Raw genomic sequence first — 24,324 nt, 5'->3', positions numbered from 1 at the left:
CCTGTGTGGAAAAAAAGTGTGGGTCGGGTCAAGTAATATACTTTTGGCCTACAAAATGTGTTTGTGTCCAGTAACCATGAAAAGCCCAGAGAACAAAAATGGTTCTTCACCTTCTTAAAAACTGCCAAGAAGCCATATTACATGTTACTGGTGGCCAGCATAGGATTAATATATGAATCAGTTAGATTGTATGAAATAAAATGTGAGCTTTAAGATAGATTTGCTGCTATTAATAACATTACCAGTTGCAGCCCGGCAGTAGTTATCCTGAATGTGGATTTTAAAACTGGAATAATATTTTCACTGGACCAAAACTTAAATCTGCAAGGTATCCTTTCCCATTGTGTCTGTTCCAGAAGGTTAAGAGTCGGACTTTACTAAATCACACAAGCTTTGCATGAGGTTTTGGAAAAGTAACATAGAATTGAGTTGAAGAAATGTACTGTAGTGTCCCAAGATGCTAGAATGAAATAGATCTGTGCAATAAGCAAATGATCAAATAACAAGTCTCTGAGTCCAATTATAATCCTTCTTATTGGATTAAGTCTGGGGCTCTCAACTCCAGTGCTCATGCCCCCCCCCCCTCCAACAATCAGGTTTTAAGGATATCCGTGCTTCAGCACAGGTGACTCAATCAGTTCTCGCTTCAGCACAGGTGGCTCAATCAGTGGCTCAGTCGAAGTAAAAGTTATATTTTCTATCCTCTCTCTCTCAATGTCTTGTATAGCGTGTAGACAGAGCAAACCCTGCTTCTTTGCTGTATTAAGCCTGGAGAAGTCTATCTTTGTTGTACTGTAGGTGGTGATTCCTTTTAATTAACCAACAAGAGAGTTCTTACTAGATGGAATGATAATCTACTGAGATTTCAAAAGTTCACCGTGCAGATAAACAGAGCTGCAAGGTTTTGAAAGGTTTATGGCAGCGGTGCGCAAACTGAGGGGCGCGACCCCCAGGGGGGGCGCGAGACTGCCTGTGAGGGAGTGCGGTTTACAGAGGCCCCGCACGCTTCTCGAAGGCACTTAAATTAAGTGCTGTGGTAGCTGCAAGGCCTCTGTAAACCTTTACTTACTATGGCAACGCAGTGTCAAATGATGCCGCGAGGTCATGTGACATCACGTTGCTATGGCAACGTGACGTCATGACGCCGGAGCCGATGCAGGAACCGAGGTAAGTGGGGGTGAGGGGGGGGTCGCGGCGGTGAGGTGACCGCCGGCAGGGTGGCACAGGGAAAAAAGTTTGCGCCCCCCTGGTTTAGGGGGTATTTCTATATTGTCTGACGTGGCTTTTTGGGATGTTTTTAGCCAAACATTCCCATTGATTTAAATGTGGATTTGTAGCTGAAAACACAACCAGAACATCGCTTCAAATCATATAGAATAAGGCCCTTAGTCCACTTTTCTTGTATCTGTGTTGAGCTCTTATTAAAGGTATCACAACTTGTAACAAATCTGCTTACATAGGCTAGAAGCTATTCCTTATTGTATTACCAAACTATTACAGTGATGATTACTAAATAATACATACAATATAAACTTTAATTTGCATCACCTTTAATAGCATTGCAGTGATAAAGCCACAAAACTGATGCTCTCAAAGAGCAGTTCAAACACATATAAGTGATACTTTTTGGGCAGATTCCATTATAGATCTGAAGGTTACAGACAAATTATAAATTGTTTGGAGTTCATATTTAAAAAAAAAATCTGCACTCGTCCAGTTTAAAAAGTAAGCGCACAGATTAAACCCATACATTTCTTCCGTGTCCATAAACTATAACATATTCTGCTGTTCTTTGTTCCTGAGTGTAAAGGAGTCAGATGATATCAGCTCTGCAAACATACTCAATGCACAGCTCTGTTCTTTTATGTATGACATATGACAGTTCACAAGCGCCAACAGTTTCAAGACATATATTTGAATAACATTGGCCAGTAACCTTTCAACACGCAGTGTTCTGCACCATTTTTTTCCAAGAGTAACCTACAGTATGACTTCATTGCATGTGCACTGTGTCAATGCAGAACAATACATTTCAATGCAAGACCAGCCTCCCCAGAGGCAAAACGGAAAAGAAAAATCCCAAAAGGAAAATAACCTTTTTTCTTGCCAGTTACTCCTTTTATCCAAAATCTTTAAACACCCTGAACATGCTCATTATATTCCAGCTATTAAAACAATATGATTTTTGGGGGGTGGAGGGGGGGGGGGGGTAAAGCAGCATGGCTGATTAGAACGAATTAATTGATTTAAATAGAAATTCAAGACCTAATCTTGAGCTCCTGTGAGATTTTTAGGAATGAAGCATAAATCTGTTTATAATTTGTACTTGGGGGGTGTCTGGATTGTGTAGCCCCAGCAACTTGCCCAAAGGAATAAATATATCATCATTAAATTCTCTCACTTTTTACAGATTATATTTCTCATTTGTAGGGCTTCCAAAAGAGTAAGGAAACAGACTCCTTGTAATTATATCTCAGTGTCACACATTCAATGCTGCACTATTTCTGGGAAACAAAATGATGCAAAAAAAATAAAACGTTAAAAGATTTACCATTAAATCTTTTTGTTGTAACAGTGATGCACAGAAGAGTAACAAATTCATGGTCTTGGTGCAGCAATGTCTAAAACAGCATGTGCATTAACTATTTGTTCATTATGTTAACATGATGCTAGGGGTGGAGTAAGAGGCGGAGTATGGATGTTGTCTGTAATGCACATATGTAAGTGATATGTAATATTAAACTTTACGTATGCGCCACTTTTCTGCACCAGAAATGCGTCAAAATTGTCTCAGCATAAATTACAAATGCAAATAGACACAATCCAAGCATGCAATTTATTTGGTGAAATGTTTTTATTTTTAGCATAGGATTGAAGCAGGGTGTCTCTGGAACTGAGCCCCATTCATTTCAGTTCCGGGGATCCTTTGCTTCCGGAGATAGAAACTTCCTTAGGGGGTGCTGCTTGGCTACCACGAATCACATAATGTTTCGCAGCTCCTGCGCCCTGCGGGCCAATAGAAAACTGTGACGTCATCAGGTACGTCTTCCTATTGGCCAGCATGACGCGGGAGCTTTAAACTTTGCTGAGATACCGGTACCCCCTTTGGAGGTCTGTATGTCAGGAAGCAGGGGGTCCCCGGAACTGAAATAAATGGGGTTCAGCTCTGGAGTCCCCCCCACCCCCCGCTTCAATCCTACGTTATAAAAAAATAAGAAAACAAAAAACGGCTTGGATCCTTTAATGCATTCATATGTATGAACATGACACACACCTTACAAAGAATAAGAAAACGTGCAGCAAATGTAGAAACGTAAATAATTACGTACTAACGTATGCCGCTAATTATTTTAGGAAAGAATAGATTTTTTTGATGCAATGCACTCTTTTAAAAACAGTTCTTTGTCTTTTTAGCTTTTATTGTCTCCATTGGTCATCCCTATTTAAGCCCAGATCAGCAAAGGTCTGTTAAGTCATGTAACATGATCTTAACCTAACTTAATGTTAATTAACGTATCTTCAACGGCCAATAACAGAACGTTAACTTAAGTTTTCTGCCACAAACAGCATTTAGTTAACTGTAAAGGTCATTAGAGATGATGACATGTAAATGATATGCAAATGAGGGGTTACAACCACTGCGCATAGCCACAACAGTGCGTTAGGTTAACTCTGGGACTTAACTTGGCGTTACAGGGTCTGGATGGGTGTAACGCCACAGTTAGGTATGAGATATATAGCAAAGCGTTTGTTCCGGCATTATCTCCCTCTCCTTTCCTCTCAACTGGAATGAAGCACTTCAGGGATCGGAGTGATATGTACTTAACATCACGCTATTGGAAGATAACGTAACCTATGGCTAGGTCCCCGGTGCCTGCTGCAGCGCGTGCTATGGTGTGCGCTGCAGGAACAAGAACCGCCCCTCTATGGAGCCGGCCCCACTAGCTAACTTGGCGCGCAATTTGCCGCCGCCTTGCTCAACCAGATTTTTTCGAAATACAAGAAAATTGTGTTTAGAACTGGCGATGAAGAGATAGCCACGCCCCCGGGCGGTTCAGCCAATGAGGGCGAACCAGCCGGGTTACATCATGGTGATGTTTACAAAAGTCTGTTGGTACAGTGATTCTGAGAGATACATTCATCTATCTGGTTCCATCTGCCACGGAGTGACTTCTTCTACGGAGAGAGCAGCACTAATGAGAACACACTGATGAAAAGCAAGTGGCCCGAGGCTTGTTAAGGAAATGGAGAAATGCTGAAAATTGTATTGTCTACTTTCAACTGCTTGTTAATGTCCAAAGAAATGGCATTCTGCTATTTTTGTAATGAATACATAAAATAAGAACAAAACGCAATAAAAAATATCAGCATATACTGTACAAAGATTGCGATGTCAGTTTACACTTCAATATACATAAGACATGTACATAAGACATGTACATAAGACGTGTTGTCTCTTACGAGCTTCATGTCTTTTTTGGTTAACACTCTTTGCTTCTATCTCGAGTATGCCTTGTTATCCCTATAGGATTGGCGTGTTTGATTACTACCCAAGGGGCTGTCAACTACCTGTTCGTCGCTATTGTTTTATGTTTTTTAATGGATTTGGCTCAGATGTAATGGAGTCTTTTGTAGATGCATTGGGGTATTTTTTATATGTATTGTTTTATATATATTTATATATATATTTATATATATGGGGTTATATGTATTGGTTTTTTTAATATGTACTGGGTAGGTTGGTTTTTTGTATGTATTTGGGGGGGGTGGCGGAGGTTGTATATATTTGCGGGGGTGGGGATTTTTTGTGTATGTATTTGGTGGTTGGAAGGTTTTTGCATTGGGGGGTGGGATGTTTTTTTTGGGGGGGGGGGGGAGGCAGTCAGAACTGTAGTCCTGGGCCCCGGGAAAACTGTCGGCGGCCCTGACTGTGGCTATCATCCCGCGGCTTCCACAGCAGCAGCAAAACTTAGTCTAGCTACAAATAAATAGGAGGTTAAACTTAAAGAAGGGGAAAACACCAAAATATTACATTATTCATCCAATATAAATTGAACTAATTTGAGAAAAATCTTATCATTATAATGTTGACAATAGTCAGGTGATTAAAGCACATGCTGCTTTTAGATAATTAACGAAGGGTCATAATCTATAAATATCTGGAGATTGAAAAAACCCCAAGGCCAGAGAATTTACTTTTTAGTGTAGTGGACATGACTCTTATTCACGTATTGATTATCTCGTTAACCAATCAGTTTTCTCCAATATTGATAATATAAATTTTAGCTGATCATATCGCTATATAACTTGGGACGATAGTCTTGGTTATAAGAAACACACTTGATGGTTATATAACCGACATTAAGCTATGATCCGAATATTAAAAAAGAATGAATTCATAAAATCTAATTTGAAGAGCATATTCGTGCAGAATATAATTGAAACATTATGGGACACATTTAATGCATCTATGGGAGATACATTGATTAGTATTGCTAGTTTCAAAGAAACAACCAGTAAGAGAATTCTATGTTGTAGAAGATAAAATTAAAGAATTAGAAGCCAAACATATACATTTCAAAATTAACTAATGAGCTTAATTGCCCATATACAGACAAAGCTCAATTCTGTTTGTTTAGAATTATGTTGATAATGGAGAAAAATGTGGCAAACTCCTATCACATATAATGAAATGAGAAGATTCATAAGTAATATTAAACCCATCAGTGACAGTGATGGTGTTTTACATACTGTACATACCGTAATAGAATTAATAACACTATTCACTGACCTGTTGGGGGGGTCTTAAGGATTGGAGTTGAGCTCCCTTGTCATAGATTTCCGCTAAATTTTCAGTGCTTGTAAAATTCCTGCACAAATAATTCTACAAAACATAATTAAGCGGCAATAAAAATTGATCCAAACTGAAAATATGGTACATAAAAACTCCCAAAAGACTAAAAGTAGATTCTAATATTGTACACATGGCCACGTTCCACTCCTGGAGGGTCCACGGACACACGCCGGGCACTCTTCCTTTGTGAAAATGCAGTGTCGTTCTTTAGTAAAAGATGAAACATGGATCTGGTCTGGACTGTCGGCACCACCCAGCACGAGGGACTCCTCTTAGACCGCTGTGGACACAACATGAGTCAAGCGGGCGATAGGAATAGTGATGAGCCTCCTAGACTACTCAGTTTAAAAACAGGTCCGGCCTTTAGCAGGAAATTTTTCCTTCCGTCTCCACTTGGAAAAATCACCGATAACCAATCCAAACCTGCCCCCACGTCTAGCTCTTACGTCCAGTCAGAGATGCAGCTGCTCCCTTCAGTGGCGATATGCGAAACTGTCCAAAGTGCGCTTACAAACGTTTGTGTTTTCTTCCCCAAATTCCATTCTCTGTGAGATTAGTTTGCCAAGCCTCAACGGCAAGGGTGGGCAACTCCAGTCCTCAAGGGCCACCAACAGGTCAGGTTTTCAAGATATAAGTCAAAGACTGGGCCACTGATTGAGCCACTTGTGCTGAAGCCGGGATATCAGCCTTCGACTGAGCCACTGATTGAGCCACCTGTGCTGAAGCAGGGATATCCTTAAAACCTGACCTGTTGCTGGCCCTTGAGGACTGGCATTGCCCACCCCTGCTCAAAGGGCTAATAATGTTGCCAAATTAGTCATTTTTCAGCTAACAATCACTGGACAGTAAGCGAAACATGGTGTGTGTCCTATCTATATAGTCTGAGCATTTTTAGCAAGTCTAGCAACGTTTTAGAGAATTTCTCATAGAATCGAGCAATGTAGGAGAATTTTGCAAATTAACTTATTCATTGCAATGCAATTAGGGTTGCCAAGACAACACATTATTGCAAAAGCCTTAGTTCCCATAGCAACTAGCCTGCAAAGGGATTTAACCCTTTAAATCCCAAAGACCCCAAGACGTTATTACTCTATCCATAAATAAGGGACTTCAAAATCTATTACAATATTAAAGTAGCAGTCCAAGCTGCCGTTTTATTTTTTTATTTATTTTTTCCCTTTAATATGTGCATCAATACAATCTACACAATAATAAGTAATTAGCTAATTTGCCGATCGATCCGTTCTCCTGTGATCAATTGGCGAAGATTTGGCTCGGGTGTTCACTAAATGACTGCAGAGGAGTATTCTGCAGTTAGTGAAACAAAGTTCTGTGGGGAAGATCATGTGACCAGGCAGTCACTAGCTACAATTGGTGCACTGCTAGAGAGAGGACAGGGCTCAAAAAGGGGTGTGCCAAAGCCTGTTTCAGAAGAGGAAGGGGATGTGACTTTGTAAATTGTTGCTATAGAAGCAAAAGAGACTTGTTACATTATAATTATAAAGTATTTTCTCATAGTACAAAACTGATTTTTTTTTTTTTTTAATGCACGCATGTAGGATATTGCTTGGTCTGCAGATTTAACACTGAAAACCTGCTTCTAAATTGTGGCATTCAGGGTGATACTTTTTAATTATGAACAAGAAATCTATTAATTGCATCTGGTTGACTGTTTTGTTAAAGATGCAGAGGGATGGAGGCATGCGGCGTACAGGTTTTGTATTAAACATCCCTAAAAAGTTGCGTCCAAAAGCTGAATGAAGCAATAGGTTTGTCCGAGGCAAGAGAGCACAAATGGTCAAGGGCTGTTCTAGGCTAGTGGAAAATTCAAGGTACAGACATTTGAAGCAAGTTCGCTAACTCAGGCAGCACAGCTAAATCAAAGAAAGCTCCAGGTGCAGGTCTTTCTGGGATCCCACAGGAGTAACACAGAATTTCAGCAGTATTCCCAAAGCTGAGAGGGAAGCATCTGTTGGTCGAGTGGAGCATGGAGCCAGCAACAGGACTGTACACTTGGCCTAGCTCTTTACTATGGATCTTTTGGAGAGAGATGGAGATCTGGTTTACTTTCAGACGTTTCTGTACTACCAGCTATTTACCGGTTCATCAAAGTGCCTATACTGTAGTTAAACACATATTTATATAGTAAAGGCAGGGCCACCAACAGAAATCATGGGGCCCAGGACAAATGAAAGGAGCAGCCCCCCCGCCCCCATAGCGCACCCCCCCCCCCGAACCCATAGCGCACCTACCACGAAAATTTTTTTTTAGCGCAACGTTTACTTAACCGTTTTCTTATTGTGATATAAAAATAAACAGGTTGCATTGTTATGTTTTTTCTGTATTTTCAACAAAAGACAGGTGACTGCCTGCCTGGGTGACTGGGTGAGTGACTGGGTGGGTGAGTGACTGGGTGGGTGAGTGACCTTGAGTGAGTGACTGGGTGGGTGACTAGTGGGTGACAGTGACTGGGTGGGTGACAGTGACTGGGTGGGTGACAGTGACTGGGTGACAGTGTTGGTTGGTTGAGTGACTTACCTTTACCGGTGGGTGCTGCTTCCTTGCCACCAGATGCTTCCCCCCCTGCCCCCGATATCCCCGGCAGCTGCCAGGGGCGGCTGGGGGGTGCGGGAGGTGGGCAGCTGGGGGGGCGCGGGAGGTGGGCGGTTGGGGGGGGCGAGGCGTGCTGGGGCAAGCTGGGTTGGCGCTTCCCCCTCCATATCAAGTTGGGAGCGGGCTGGGCGCGGGGCTGGTGTTGGCGCTTCCCCCTCCGTCCCACGTGGGGAGTGGAGGGGCTGGCGAGAGGAGGGGCTGGTGTTGGTGCTCCCCCTCCGTCCCATGTGGGGAGCGGAGGGGCTGGGTTGCACGCGCGGGGCTTGTTTTGGTGCTTCCTCCTCCGTCCCACGTGGGGAGCGGGGGGACGGGCTGGGTTGCTGGGGGGAACAGGCAGCGGGCCCATGACACCCTGCTTGCCCTGCGCATGCGCGCCGGGACCACGGTAATCGCCGCCATTTAAAAAAAATTTTTTTTTAAATTTGATTAACTGGCGCCCGGCCGAGCAGGGGGCCCGGGCGGCCGGGCTCCCCTGACTCACGGGGCCCGGAACGCCAGTATCCTTTGTCCCCCCCCTGTTGGCGGCCCTGTAAAGGAGCCGATTAGTGTAAGAACACTGCTCTTGAAGCAGGTGGTTTAGAACTCACTGTCAGTATTCCTCGTGACCTTGGGATAATCACTTTTTCTCCCTTGGACACCCTTCTGTATGTTAGATTTTGGGGCAGGAACTCATTATGCCAGTAACATTTTGTTTAAAGTGCTATATTCACTGTCAGCATAGTATAAGAAAACAAATATTCTTACAGTGATTAAATAATACATTTACCTTTGGTTATTGCAATAAGTCTAAAATAAAATGTTTGTGAATATTGTATATGTTTTCTGTTTGCACTTGTAAGGGAGTGAAGGAGTTAACTCCCTCTGCAAGGATCAGGAAACTACACACTGATGTCAGGTTTCCTACCTGAGCTGCCTGAGGTGTGAAATGAACTGATTAAAAAGACAGGAAGTGAGCACCTGTCAGGGTCCCTGTTCCTGATGCAACAGGCGCGGAGGGTCACAGAAGGATTGTCTGTGACCATCTGGACTCCAAACGCCAGCAAAAGCTCCAAGTCTGCAGGCACTCAGGCTTCCTGTTCCTAGAGGGATATACCTGGGAACAGCAGGAAAGCAACAACCCTGCACTACAGACAAGCTTGCAGAAACCAGAGTATGCCGTACCAGCATACTCAGATAAGACTGATATATATTGCACCCTGGTACTGTTTTGTGTTTCATACTGGTAACTGGACTATCCAGCCAGTCAGGGCCTTGTCAGTCTAGTAAGTCTCCAGGGTGGAGTAGGCTGTGTATTTTTGCTTTGGCTCAAAGGGACGGTGTACCCGATATTTTATGTTGCCTTGTATTGTACAGTAAACAAACCCCCAGAGGGCTTGTTTAAACACAAAACCTACATGTATATGTTTCTCTGACCTCACCTACAGGCCAGTCCAGTCACAGCACTCATCTCTCTAATTAATTTTAAGCATGTAAACCACAAGAATGTGATGTACAGAACCACTGGCATGGGTAATCACTGCTATCCAGGTGACAAAGAGCACTACTTGTTCTTTGCACTGGGTACTAAGTGCTCAATATCAGCTCTCAATGGATGTCCAGCTGAGCTCCTTGACTAGATGAGGACCAGTTGGTTGAAGTTGAATCCTGATAAGACAGAGATGCAAGTGATGGGAACTCTCTCTCACACAGTCTGAGTAGCCCCTACCCCTCCCCTCTCTTGAAATCTTTAAACACAAACCCAATACCTACAGTATCTGTTTACCCAAGCATTTGAGAAATGCCCCACCACTAATCTGACATTTAATACTGAACATTTCATTCCCTACTTTGTTACATTCTATATTTGCATCCTGTGTTTAGGGTCTATTATCGTTTTATATGTTTTTCTTTCCTTTGTAATTGTGAAGCACTTTGTGTTCCGATGGGAAAAAAACAGCTAAATAAAAAGTTATTATTTTTAGGAGTTTGCACATCACTAGGGGTATTCTTACCACGCAATATAGAGAACAGGAATAAGTCCACACAACAGCGCTCAGAATGCACATATATGTACAGGGTACAAATCTCATGTGTTTGATTGACCCAATTAGAGAAAAACATGTGAGCATATAGAAACAATTCCGTTTTCTTTGAGTCCATGAATCATGAAAGGGTTAAACTCCTATGAAGGAGAGGCACACACCCTAAAAGGAACACCCTGGGGGGTGGTAATGTAGTCACATTGAAGTGACAAACACCCCTCCATCTATGGCTAAGGAGTACCAGTGTGAAGTCTCAAGGAGTACAAGCATAAATCCATAAACAAATACATGAGTGTGTAATCTGTGAGGGGGTATTACTCACGACCTTCTTGAGCATCATTGCTCCGGAATCTGCCTGCACTCGGCTGTCGACAGGAACCATAGCAGAAGTTCTCCTGTGGGGGAGGGAAGACACGGTGCACAGCTGTCCCCCATGGGAGGACTTCCGCTAGTATTCTTACCATGGATTGGGTACCGCAATCATCAATGGGTACACAGCAGCAGTACAATCAAAAAACAAACTAATGGCCACTAACCCTTTAATCACCTTATCAGTTAGTAACCGCTATAGTAATTAAGCGGTTAAGCCCCCTCTTCCGCTACCCACCCGGGATGCCTAACCACCCTCCTGGGGGCAACTACCCCACCCTCTAAACATTGATTGTCAAAGTGGTACAACATGCCCATATAAGCTTATGAGGGGGTTTGTTAGGGGTAGAGGAGGTGGGTAGTAGGGTTGTTGTATTTTAATGTTTCTTGGGGGTAGAGGGATTTGTTGAAGGGGGTAGTTGCCCCAAGAGTGGGTGGTTAGGCCTCTCAGGTGGGTAGCGGGAGTGGTTAACCTATTCATTACTATAGCAGTTACCACCGCTATAGTAGTGAAGGGGTTAACTCGTCCTGCAACCTTCCCGGCAGGCCTAACCACCCACCCTGGGGCAAACTACCCCATTCATGCACCCCCTGTACCCCAACAAACTGGGTGGTGAGGTCTAACCCCTTCATTGCTCTCAGCTGTAGCGGTTTTTATTTACATTTTAATACTAATGTACAAGAGTAGGGGGTCTCTGGAGCTGAACCGCATTGATTTCAGCCTAGGGGACCCCCTGCTTCCTGAGTTACAAGTCCCGGTATGGAGTGCCGGTATCCCCGTGCAATTTTTAAATCTCCCGCATCATGTAACCGGGAGATTTAAACGCACAGGGGATACCGGCACACCATACCAGGGCCTGTAACTCGGGAAGCAGGGGGTACCCGGACCTGAAATTAATGTGGTTCAGCTCCGGAGACCCCCTGCTACAGTACACTGTTATTAAAATTGAAATACAAACACTGCGATCGCCTGTAATAGCTGTATAGGGAGAAGCAGCTCTCTCTGTGCAGCTCCTACAGACTGTGGCCAGATCGCACAGGGGAGAACTTTGAGGCTGAGATTACATCGTTGCTGTCCTGTATGGCAGGGGCATTTGATGGGTTCATGTGACGTGATGCATCATCATGGTAACGTGCATCAAATGACACAGCGGGGTCATGTGACATGTCGTCATGGTAACGTGCGTCAAATGCCGCGGTGGGGTCACGTGACCATCATCGTCATTTGATGCCGGGTGACTGGAGAGGGGGCCGGAACATAGGGGGTCCCATAGTGACAAATAGCGGGAAGAGATGGAGTGAAAGGTAGAATAGAATCAATATCCTGATTATTTTATTATTAAGTGGAATCCTTTTTCTGCTAACTGGGATTTTTGGAGACCTAATACTAAGTCATCTTCCTTTGTGCACCAAATATTGAAGGAAAAATAATAGCTTTTTCTTTGGGGTGGGGAACCAGTTTAACAAAATTAGGAATCACTTAATTAAATGCACAGCAGTAGGAAATCATGTTTTTTTGTTGTCCATTATTGTCCATCATGAGATCCTCTTTTGCTTGTGCCATAAATATGAGGCACCATCTTGATATAATCAACGATTTGTGTGAGAAACCACTCACGATTTGGAATATGAGCTTCCTGTGAGATCCTGATCCTTTTCACTCACAATTCAGATGAAAGCAGTGCTACTTCCCCATCCTGGAATCAGGGAACCAGACAAGACTGACCGTCAGAGTGTTCTTATAAAATAACAAACATGATAGAAAAAAGTAATGATGCCTCTTTCTTTGGGATTGTCTAAAGCTGGGGCGCTCAACTCCAGTCCTCAAGCCCCCCCAACAGGTCAGGTTTTCAGGATATCCAAGCTTCAGCGCAGGTGGCTCAATCAGTCCCTTCTTCAGCACAGGTGGCTCAGAGTTTGTCCTCCACTGAACCACCTGTTCTGAAGCTGGGATCTCCTGAAAACCTGACCTGCTGGGGGGGCTTGAAGACTGGAGTTGAGTACACCTGGTCTAAAGTCTTTATGTTGTTTAACACAGGTTAAAGCACAGCAATAGTCAGATTCCCCCAGTTTACCAAGAGCAGCAGTACAATAGAGCAGCGGTACACTCACATGCTAGTGCGTCTCCTCATATGTCATAAAATTACCGTCCGCAACATGAAGTCACTGGTAACCCGAAGTGTATTAGATCGGCGTCTCTCTCACCTCGCGGCCACAAGTGTTCCCTGCCTCTAATCTGCACGTCACTGCTAGGTTCCCAAGTCTCCATAGCAGCTGACTCATACACAAGCTCCTCCCTCCCAACGAGTTTCGTGACGTAACTGTCACTTCCTCAGGGGAATATGAGGAGACACACTAGCATGTGAGTGTGGATTCTACATGTATTCTTTTAGTGTTTTAATAAATCAGTGTTGCAATATTGCACAATTGGGTTTCTTTGTTTGATTGTCCCAACTGAATGGACGGTGTAAGTTATGAGAGACACAGCCCAGCTGATTCATTAAGAGGAACTGACAGTCGCGGGAGAAATACATCTGTGAGAGGCGGTGTCGGGAGAGCGGCGTCACTCCAGCTGATCCACTGAGAGAGGACAAAGCACAGATTCTATCCATCGCCTATTACAAGATATCATCTTGTAAGTAGTTTTCCTCACATGTGCGGGGTGAGTGTGGGCCATATTTATGTACTGCGCAATGGTGTGTCCTGTTTTCATTTCTCGCTAGGAGGTATATCAAGTAAAAAGGAAGAAGTCTAGCCTCCACTTGACTGAAGGAACTATTCAAGGCTTGGTTCCAGATTCTTTTGAGGACATTGTATTTGGACATTTCCAACTGGTATTTATTATATACCTATAGTGCGCCGAGGATTGCTTTTTTCCGTTCTGTCCACTGTACTGTATGTGTTGAGGGTGGTTGTTGGAGGTAGAGGGGGTGCCCATACATTGCCTTTGGGGGTTATCTATGCTCCCATTGAGGGTATAGGTAACCACACTGGCAATCAATGTGTGTATTGGCTAGTATTATGTTTTAATGTTTATGTAGGTAGCGGGAGTGGGGAAAGGTGGTACTTGGCCCGTGGTGGGTGTTTGTCTACCGGGTGGGGTAGTAACAAATAAGGTAATGAAAGGGTTAACTCCTCCCACAACCCACCCGCAAGGCCTAAACACCCACCATGGGCCAAATATCACCTTCACCCACCCACGCTACCCACAATAAATGGGGCACTGGTGTTTAACTCCTTCATTGCCTAAGCAGTTATCCGCTAAGGTAATGAAGCTGCCAGTAAATTTATTTTTATTACACTGATGAGCTGGTATCAGTGTATCAGTGCTGGAAACTCCCGGCTTCCATCTGAAGCAATAAAAAAAAATATCTAAGACCTTGTAAGGGAGTCAATGAGTTAAACTCCCTTTACAGGGCAGGAAACTGCACTGGTGTTGGATTTCATGCATATGGTGTATGAAACGCCTGCTTTGAGCAGGGTGTAAAAGGCAGGAAGTAACTGCTTGTCAGAGTCCCTGTTGAAGTCTCTGTTAGATGACCACAGATAAAGGAGCTCCCGCTTTTGAGTCAGGCTTTGTTCACCAGAGGTTTTTCCCTGGGAACAGTGGGGGACCCAAAGCCCCACAGAGCAGAGAAGCCTGCAGTGAGATAGGGCAAAAGACTTCCTGGAAGCAGCAGGACATAAACGCCTGCATCTTGAGTGCGTGGAGAAATCAGAGACGCCGGACAAACACTAAGATATGACTTTATATATTGTTCCCTGGTCTTGGTTTATATTGTTTGCATCTAATAGTGCATGTTTTGAGCTGGCAACCAGCTTACCTGCCGGCCCAGTTAGAAACAAACTGGAGTGTTTAGTTAGTTTACCTAAAGGGAATAGGATTTTATTTTATGGTGTTTTGCCTTATAGGGACAGAAGCCCTAATGTTTTGTTGAGAAATAAAACCATTCAAACGTTCTGGTTTACCCTGAAATACAGCTTGTGGACTTTTAACTGACCTCACCTAGAGGTCACTCCGTCACAGTCCTACTCGCAAACCCCATCCCGTCACCCTTGGGGTGGCGAGATGAGATCTGTGATAAGCTTGCTAGTTCAGAGCCCCGATTACTACTTATCAAAATGGCGATCTTTTGCTGTGTTTGAGCAGGAGCGCTACCGCTCGGGAAAATGCACTTTCTGAACGAGTTTGGCAAGTTATCGAAGCTTCCTGAATGACAAACTGGCCAGATCGTTCGGGAACTGGTCAAAGAGCTCGATGAGTTAGTTATCGAAGCTACTAGAATAGGCCCCTGTGACTTTCTTTTATCTTTTTCACCTTGTGTATCTCCTAGTATGTATGTCCCTCCTGTCACTCTAAGCCCCTTGTAAGTTTCTTGGCCCCACAAATTACAAAACATTAAATATAACCCATTATTTCCTTGAAACACATGAGCATTGCTGAGTTGAGCCATCTGTGATGGATGTTAATTCCTTCCCACACTGAGGGGTGAAGGTCAAAAGAGAAATAATGATAAGATAAGGAAAATATGAAGTGCACCTGATCTTGCTCATTTAGTTTACATCTAAGGAGTGTCATTACAATGATTCACATACAAGATGCTTTTTTCATATCTGTTTTTAAAATTAACAATTTTAAACTATTACTATCATCACTGTGTCAGAATTAAATGGTTATCACCTTGTTATCAGTGTAATATATAGTGTTGCTCGTGAATCCTCTTTTAAAGTAGTGTTGAATAAACCTTTTTTTAAGATTGTCCTGTTGTTATAGAGTAATAAAGTTTGAGGATTCAAATAGAGCATTTTAACCATGTATGAAATGTTTGATAAAGTTTTTGTTGACAGTAAAGTTTTGTTGAAGAGAAAAAAATCGGGAAAAACTTGTTTATACTCAAATTGCGCGCTGACGTCTCCAGTCCATGCCGCGCATGGCGCGTCACGTGTGACGCGGTCCCCGCGATGGATGGCGGCAAGTGGCGGGAAATTAGAGTATATTAGGCAGGTTAGTAGTAGGCATCACTATGCACCTTGAGAAAGAGCCACCGGCTCGAAACGCGTTGGTGGGGGCCTGAGGGCTCCGTTTTTTGTATTTTTGCACTGATCCAATAAACTAACTTTTTTTATCTGGGTCCCACTCTCCTAGTAGTTCATTTTGTTTCCAGCTGTGGTCCATCTCTCCTTCGTTTGGATGTCCGGTCTTGTGGAGTAACGGCAGCACGCACCCACGGAGGAATTCCCACAAAAGACCCTACAAATGTGAGTCACTCCAACCTGTTTATTTGTATACACCCATACTTACCCAACCGATATTTATGTCTGGTCACTAGCCAGTGAAGGTCCCACATCATTGCAGTGGGATCTTTTCCAGCTAATCGGTATCTAGTGGAAGTGGTTTATTGCAAGGGTTAGAGTATTTTGGTCTGGACTGTCTGGGACCTCTAGGGACACAATTTATATGCTTATAGTCTTGGGCTATTTAGCCAGTGGTTCATGTTGGAGCACCATACAGTTTCTTGTGACTGTTTGTACTTATCAAAATGGCGATCTTTTGCTGTGTTTGAGCAGGAGCGCTACCGCTCGGGAAAATGCACTTTCTGAACGAGTTTGGCAAGTTATCGAAGCTTCCGGAATGACAAACTGGCCAGATCGTTCGGGAACTGGTCAAAGAGCTCGATGAGTTAGTTATCGAAGCTACTAGAATAGGCCCCTGTGACTTTCTTTTATCTTTTTCACCTTGTGTATCTCCTAGTATGTATGTCCCTCCTGTCACTCTAAGCCCCTTGTAAGTTTCTTGGCCCCACAAATTACAAAACATTAAATATAACCCATTATTTCCTTGAAACACATGAGCATTGCTGAGTTGAGCCATCTGTGATGGATGTTAATTCCTTCCCACACTGAGGGGTGAAGGTCAAAAGAGAAATAATGATAAGATAAGGAAAATATGAAGTTTAGTTAGTGTAATGTAGACCAAAAAGAGCTGCCAAATTCCGCTTCTTGTGTATTTTTCTTTCGGAATACACGTTTGCTGAGCAGATAGTGTGATTCTCTACGGGGCTGTATATTACTCTTTCAAGGCTGAAAAGAAAGACACCTAGGGACATTACCATAAAAAAATATCCGATTCCAGCCAACTTCTTCCAAGCATGTTAACATGTAATTGACAAAATGGGAAAACCCACTTACCAGAATTTAAGTTTTTTCCATTAGCTTTTCTCTAATAGTATTCCATACAATTATTGTTACTGATTAGATTATTATTTTTTTAAATAAAGTTTGATTAGGTGCCATTGGACACAGAGGCTGTTAAATTAAACTACCCAGAGCCTCCATGGCTGGAACACCTTCTTTAGGAAAAAGTGTAAGACCAGATAGACATTCTTGCAGTAGCATACTGTAATCTCTAATTTGGCTAATCACAGGTGTGCATGCTCCATCGACATATGACATTTTATTTGTGATCTTAATGTGCAGTAGTGATCGGTTTGGTAAGTCCCAGATGTGTTTCCCCTTGAGATTCCCCAGGAGATGAATCCCAGACCATCATTACTGTTTCAGAAAGAGTATGGTGGCTGGTTTAAGAAATGTTTGATGTTTATTTCCAATGAACATCCTGTGTGACGCATACAAAGCCTGGCTTTCCCAAAAACTAAATGTGAAGGATCTGTACAGTGTAACAAGTTTAAAGAAATGCAGAATACCTACTGTTGCCAGGTAACTGCATCCACTGTACTGCCCGCCACCTTCATAAAGCTGCAAGAAAACAAAAGGTGATTTCAAATTAAACGGGCGTTTGTTGCAAATGGCGTTAATGAAGCTTGCATGCCAACATTTAGAAATGTGCCTCTGTTTAATATACTTCATGAAATATAGATATTAATCAATGCACAAGATGAGCTTTGCAATGCAAGTCTTAATTGAGTTTTATTTACACCCTCATGTTAAAGTGATGTTGCAGAGCTTATCTTATTCGACTGGGGACATGCAATGAATGGTGTTAGTGTAGCACTTGCTACCTGCCCTTGTGTGTTCCACACATTCTATAAGTAACAGTGTACACCTCTCAACCATTCATGTATGAGCTCATTTCAGGTTGTAAATCAGAGGTGTGCCTTATTGGCCCTCAAAGAAAATGATATTCTTATGCAATCGACAGGCAGGGATACCTTTTAATCAACCAACATGAGAATCATTCCCAGATATAGGGCTATGTTTACTAAGCGCTGCTACTCCATAAGACACCTTGGAGCGCCAGAAACTTCCCCCCATACCGCTCATGTAGTTGCTTTGTATATGGGACATAGTCTGGAATCATAAGTCTGTTCTACAGATGAACTTGTTTTAATATATGCAAATACATGTGGTACTGCGTGTTGGCAGAGTAAATGGCAGAATATCAACATACCGGCAGATCAATAACACCTCCGTTTTCTATGTATTTTTCTCTGCCAAGTTTGCTTGCACAAGCACTTAATAAATTAGCACACAGTGTTCTCATTGGAACAGCATAAAAGTGCAGGAAAGCAGCAGAAAATGGCTTAAATAATCAATTTGGAATGATAGTAAGAGACCCCTACATTGGATTCAAATCTGCTATATAAATCCCTACAAATCAAACATGGTTACAAACTGTGTCATTTGTATCTCATCTGCATTCCTGTCCCGATTATCATAAATTAACAAACGTTAGCGAGGTGCAGCAGCTAGCACAAAAAAACATTGAAAGTATTACCACTTAGAGTGCAAGCTCTTCGGGACAGGGACTCCTCTTTTCCTAATGTTACTTTTATGTCTCAAAAGCTTATTCCCACTATGTGTTATATTGTTATGTCACATGTACCACTGCTGTGAAGCCCTATGTACATACAGCAGATGACGCTATATAGATAAAGATATACATACATATTACTATCTCGCAATATGGAGGAAAATTAGTACTTTGTGGACAGTTAGTGCTGTATTGCAGTTCACAGGCCTGGAAAATAATTATCATTTGATACCAGCTGAAATGCACTGAATAAATCACGAAGATATTTACTTATAACCCAGTTTTATGTGATATCATGAAAATACTAAAGAAAATATGGAAAAGGGAAACAATAAAAAACAAAGTAATTCTGCCAAAACACTCGGGGGCCTATGCACAGGAATTTTGGAGTGAAATTGAAGCAAATTGCTGAATTTTTGGGTCGTGCCTCTTTGCACCAATGTATAATGGACTTTGCTCCATGTTCATGCGCCATTTGCGGCAGCTTCATTTGTAAAGTGTCAAAAGGAGGAATTACATAGCGCACCGGTTATAATGCGATGAAATTCTGCGCCTCTGTGCGTCACTTCTTCTTTTCATCTGCACCCACAAATCTGCCAAGTATGAGGTGAAGTTGAATGAAAACATCCCCACAAATGGCTTTCAAATGTAAGCAATTTCTGCTGATTATTTTTATTCTGCCAGAAATGTACCAGACCGTTTCAGAACTAAAAACCCTGCCTCTCATCTTAACTCTATCACCCACCTGAGGGCCGGCTGGGATGTTTGCAGGGCTCGTTGCAGAGACATGTGGAAGCCTCGGCTTCTCTGGCGGCATCTCCCTGCATAGTCAAGTCATCACGGCTACACGACGTAAAATGGCATTGCGTTCCCATGACAATGGGACGTCCCGTTGTCATGGCATGGTGATGTCTTATGGCGTCATGACGTCCCATTGTCATGGCCCCGTGATGCCATCGGGCATCGCTGAGCCATGATGACGAGACCCAGCCAGAGGAGATGTAGCCGGAGAAGGTAAGAGAGTTACAGAGGTCCCGCGCTCCCCCCCCCCCCCCGGCAGTCAGTTTAATTGTTGTGGAGGAGAGCGCCTCTGTAAGTGCGGGGCTCGGTGCACAAGCACAACTGCGCCACCATCACTCCGGCACTGCCCACGTCTATCATAGATCTGATTTTCCATAAAATTGGAAGTAATTCTTCTGTGCAGGTGGCTCAATCAGTGGCTCAGTTGAAGATTGAGCCATCTGTGCTGAAGCAGGGACTGATAAGGTCACCTGTGCTGAAACAGGAATATCCTGAAAATCTTCACTGTTGGTGGCCCTTGAGGACTGGAGTTGACTACCCCTGGTCTACCTTAATAAATAGTCCATAAATACCTGGTCTATTTTTGAATTTGTTAAGAAAGCAACACTTAAGTATTTACAGTAAGACCCCAAAAAGTAACATGGTAAATGTTATTTTTAAATGTATGGGCGGGGGGTGGGGGGGGGGGGTTAACGATTTTGCAATGACAAGCAACATCAACAAACTGGTATCCAAAGAGTTGAGATATTAAATACTGTTGTTGTTTGCTCTTGCAAAACCCTTTGTTCTAACACTTTGGTTATCCCAATATCAGCATATAAAAATCTAACTATCCATTTGTTAGTTAAAAGTCATATCATAATTCTAGTTAGAACTCATTGCCATGTAAAGATGTATTTTGTCATAGGTGCCTCATAACAGTATTTTATAAATGCAGATACAGTATTATTACAAAATAGTATTAGATAGGTGAAACTAGAACCATTCTGATATAATGCAATCTCTGTGTAATCCAATCCACGACCTTTCGTTGGACCAAACCTCATAACCTCAAAACATCTCAATATAAATTATAATTGGAATATTCAAAATCTAAAAACATACTTATATTGGTGTCTTTGAAGACAAATCACATGGGAAAATAATAAAAGTGAGTATTGGCTCAATAATGGAGTCAAGAAGAAAAAGTAAGCCAAACCCATGTGTCGAAGTTCCCAGATTCATGGCATGTTAACAAAAAGTGTGCAGTGCACAAAAGCAATATTTCTACTCGACAAAATATGTCCCCCATGTACACTTGGCCTTTCAGTAGAGTTCACTTGTTAGAACTTTAAAAGACTAAAACAAATCAGTATTCAAACATAGAAGTGATTGCTCTGATTTTCACGTAGTCACAACAATGTTCCCATGTCATATTAAAGTCTTCAATATAATATACAGAAAAGCATTGTTGAAACTGCAGTGCACAATAGCTAATATAGATAATATGCACTGTATTATACCAACCCACTACACTTTGTATGTAGGCACTTGCAAATTACAGATATAATTATGCACAAAAGTTTGAATATATAAACAATTTAAACATATAAAAGCACTACTTCAGATGTGACTCAGTACTCTAACACACTGAGCTATGAACTTATGCTCTGTAGCCTAAGGCGCCGAGATAACCTGTCCTTGAGACTAGCTCTCTGTGACCTTGTGAAATAGATTTAGGTCCCTGGAGACTAGTTGCAAAACTTTGATTGCCAACACTCAAACATTTTATTTTATAACAACTCAAATTCTATGACATATCACAATCAAAATCTTATGGACAATGTGTTAACAAAACAATTTTATATTTGAAATTCTGCCATTTTCTTTAGTGGGCTGTCCGTAGTAGACTAAAATAATGCAATTCAACAAGGCAATATATACTTTTATCTAAGTAACCTTCTCATTCATCAGTAGGTACATGTATAGAGTATTGAAATATTGTTACATTTTTTTGTAAATAAATATCTCAGGAACTTGTGATACTGTATATGGTTTTAAAGTGACAGTCCAAGGGATATATATATATATATATATATATATATATATATATATATATATATATATATATATATATATATATGTGTGTGTGTCTGTGAGGATCCTAGAGATCCAATATACCAGCACAGCACAGGAGCTAATCACAAAAGTGGTTTATTGGGTCTAAAATGCACACATACTGTATGCCTGACGTTTCGGTTCCGAGGAGGCCCTTCTTCAGGTGTCGGTATATTGGATCTCTAGGGATCCTCACAGACTTGAACTATTTAGCCTTTACTGTGCACCAAACTTGCCTTTTTTTCAGTGTGTGTGTGTTCTCTCTCTCTCTCTTTTTTTTTTTTTAAATATGTGCAGCCTTTGATTAATTTTATTGAAAACTAATTACCTAAGCTGCCAATCAATTCATTCTCCCATGATCGATTAGCAAAGATCCTGTTTCCCAGGGTTCACTAAATGGCTGCCTTTCAGTTTCAATCAATTATTCAGTCAGTGTAACTCAGCAGCTACAATGTATTCTTATATTACTAAGGTAACATTGCCTACTGTAACAGTTTGCAGCTCAAACTGCTGGGAATATTGGCAACAAATTATCACAAACAGGAAAGTGTTACAAACATCTTCCACTGCTGGGGAGGTGTGTTAAAACTTGCTTATAGAAATCAAAGGATGTGCAGTATATTAAAACTTATTAAAAGTTGCATTAAAAGTTGAATAATTAAAAAAAAATGCAGTAAGTATTATTTAATACTATAAAACACATTTTAAAAAGCATGTACAATATAGCTTGGATTGCCCCTGTAAGGAAAGTGAGCAATCACATGTTTATTATTTGTTATTATTGAACAATGTACAATAACCCAGTAAAAAAAAGCATATACTACTGCCTCCCTTCATTTCCTATATCCCTCCAAACTCAGTTTCCCTTTAGTGCATGGGCCCCATTGGAGAGCAGAAGGCGAGTGCAGTTAGTTCATTTTGTTATCACTTTGTTTTGAAAAATGTGATATTCGCTTTTGAGATTCTTCTACCCAAGCACTCTGTGTGTGTGTGTGTGTGTCAATGACTGTCAATCAGGATATCAGTGTGTTCAATAGCACTTCTGGTTTCACAGTATACATGTTAGCATTGCTTTATCTATCTTATAGTACCTAGGACAGTGTTTAAAATAAGATATTAATAACAATGTATCTTTCGAGATAAAATATGTTGCAATGAATAAATAATAATTAATAATACATTAAATGTTATGGAATGTTGCCTGTAACCCTCCATGAAAACCAATAAAAATATTTGTCATAAAAAAAATAATACAAATACTTGCCACATACTAGGACATTGTAAAATAAGTCACACTCCTACTTTAATACACAGGTATAACAGAACAATACAAATTGAGGTTTTCTAAAGGGCAATAGAACCGATTGTGGGGACTATGTTTTAATAACTCTTTAAACTGAATTAATGAACGCCAAGTCGATCTTTGCATTTCATACCAAACAAAAATAATTAACTGATGAAGACCCTGTCTCCCTCATGGGAAAATGGGCCTGCCATTTGGATGCTCTGACATTGACTTTACTATAAACTCTATTCTGTGCAGAACGCAAGGAAGTGACTACGTTCTAAGGCTGTCCCCTCTGAAATGGAAGACCCTGATTAAAGTCCTTGGGCCATTTTTATTAGGTGTTGTTATTCCACAAAACACATTCCAGCTCTGGAAGACACTTTGACCATATTTATCATTCAGGTTAATGGGCTGTTAACAGGCAGCACCAGGTGTCTTGTGGAACAGCATTGCTTAGTAAATGTTTGCATTGATACATGGATGGGGTCACTATGAGCATGCCATTTTGGTACATGTTTAATAAGCCGTACTCTGCAATAAGACACCATACCGCCTATTTACAAGACTAGAATGGGCCATACAGTGTCTTCTGGCGCTGGAAGGTGTCTTACAGAATAGATTTGCATCGCTCAGTAAATATGGAACTTAATCACTCTGTGCCCCTGTTATAAGCAAAATAATACTGGAAGGCTTTTGGCCATAGATACATTGGCCTTGCTACAGCCATGTAATAATAGAAAACTACATGATTATTTTATTGCATTTCACAAATAAAAATGTGAATTCATCTCATCTTGCCAAAAACAAAAGCTCTTTCTGCAATAAAATAGGATTACTTACTTGTTACTGATGTTCTCCACAGATCTACACTTTTGAAGCAATTTTGCCGCACTGCCGTAGACCTGGGAACCACTGAAGATGTACAATTTCAACATTCTAAGAGTGAGCGTAGACGCATGTGTCTGCCAACATCATCCCCTTTTCCCCATACGCGTTGATCCCATGTTACCGCCTTCAGTTTCACTTTTGACCGGCTGTTGGACCAAGGGGATCTGAAGATAAAGTGGAGTAGGGTGGGTAAGTGCAGGTTTGTAGAGATGATCAATGCAGAGAACATCAGTCACAAGTAATTATAAAATGGGAAATTTGAGCAACTAGATTAATCATGTGTTTGTTAAGCGTCTCATTTTTGCACTAGCTCTTCTTTCATAGGTTGGAGGTCACAAGTTTTTTACTTGAAGATTTTGGAGCAGTGTTTTTACTACTTAAGAAGGAAGCTTTGTAGATTGGGTGGAGACAGTAATATTACACAACCTACTCTATCATGTCTAAAAGTAAGTGGGCTAGTACCTGAAGCCAAAATGGCAACATACTTGGCATCTCTATAAAAGAGGGAATAAAAATTGCATTGAACTTTGACATCTGAATAGACTTAACCTCCCCTACAAAGAAGTTAACAAGCGGTTTGTTCTGCAATTTTTTGGAAAAGATGAATATAAAATGAATGGTC

The 24,324-nt window shown here is 41.7% G+C and overlaps 1 protein-coding gene across 1 annotated transcript in view; it reads right to left on the bottom strand.

The window, feature by feature from the left end:
• Positions 1 to 24,324, bottom strand: part of HPSE2 (heparanase 2 (inactive)) — a 225,399-nt gene that overhangs the window by 53,531 nt on the left and 147,544 nt on the right. The window contains exon 6 of the mRNA XM_075612330.1: positions 17,566 to 17,613. Coding sequence (XP_075468445.1) covers positions 17,566 to 17,613 — 48 coding nt within the window. The remainder of the gene's footprint in view (positions 1 to 17,565; positions 17,614 to 24,324) is intronic.

Source organism: Ascaphus truei, chromosome 8 (assembly GCF_040206685.1).
Source record: "Ascaphus truei isolate aAscTru1 chromosome 8, aAscTru1.hap1, whole genome shotgun sequence".
NCBI classification, from domain to species: domain Eukaryota; kingdom Metazoa; phylum Chordata; class Amphibia; order Anura; family Ascaphidae; genus Ascaphus; species Ascaphus truei.
Note: the sequence above shows the minus strand (reverse complement) of the source record. Positions and strands in the feature narration are given on the sequence as shown.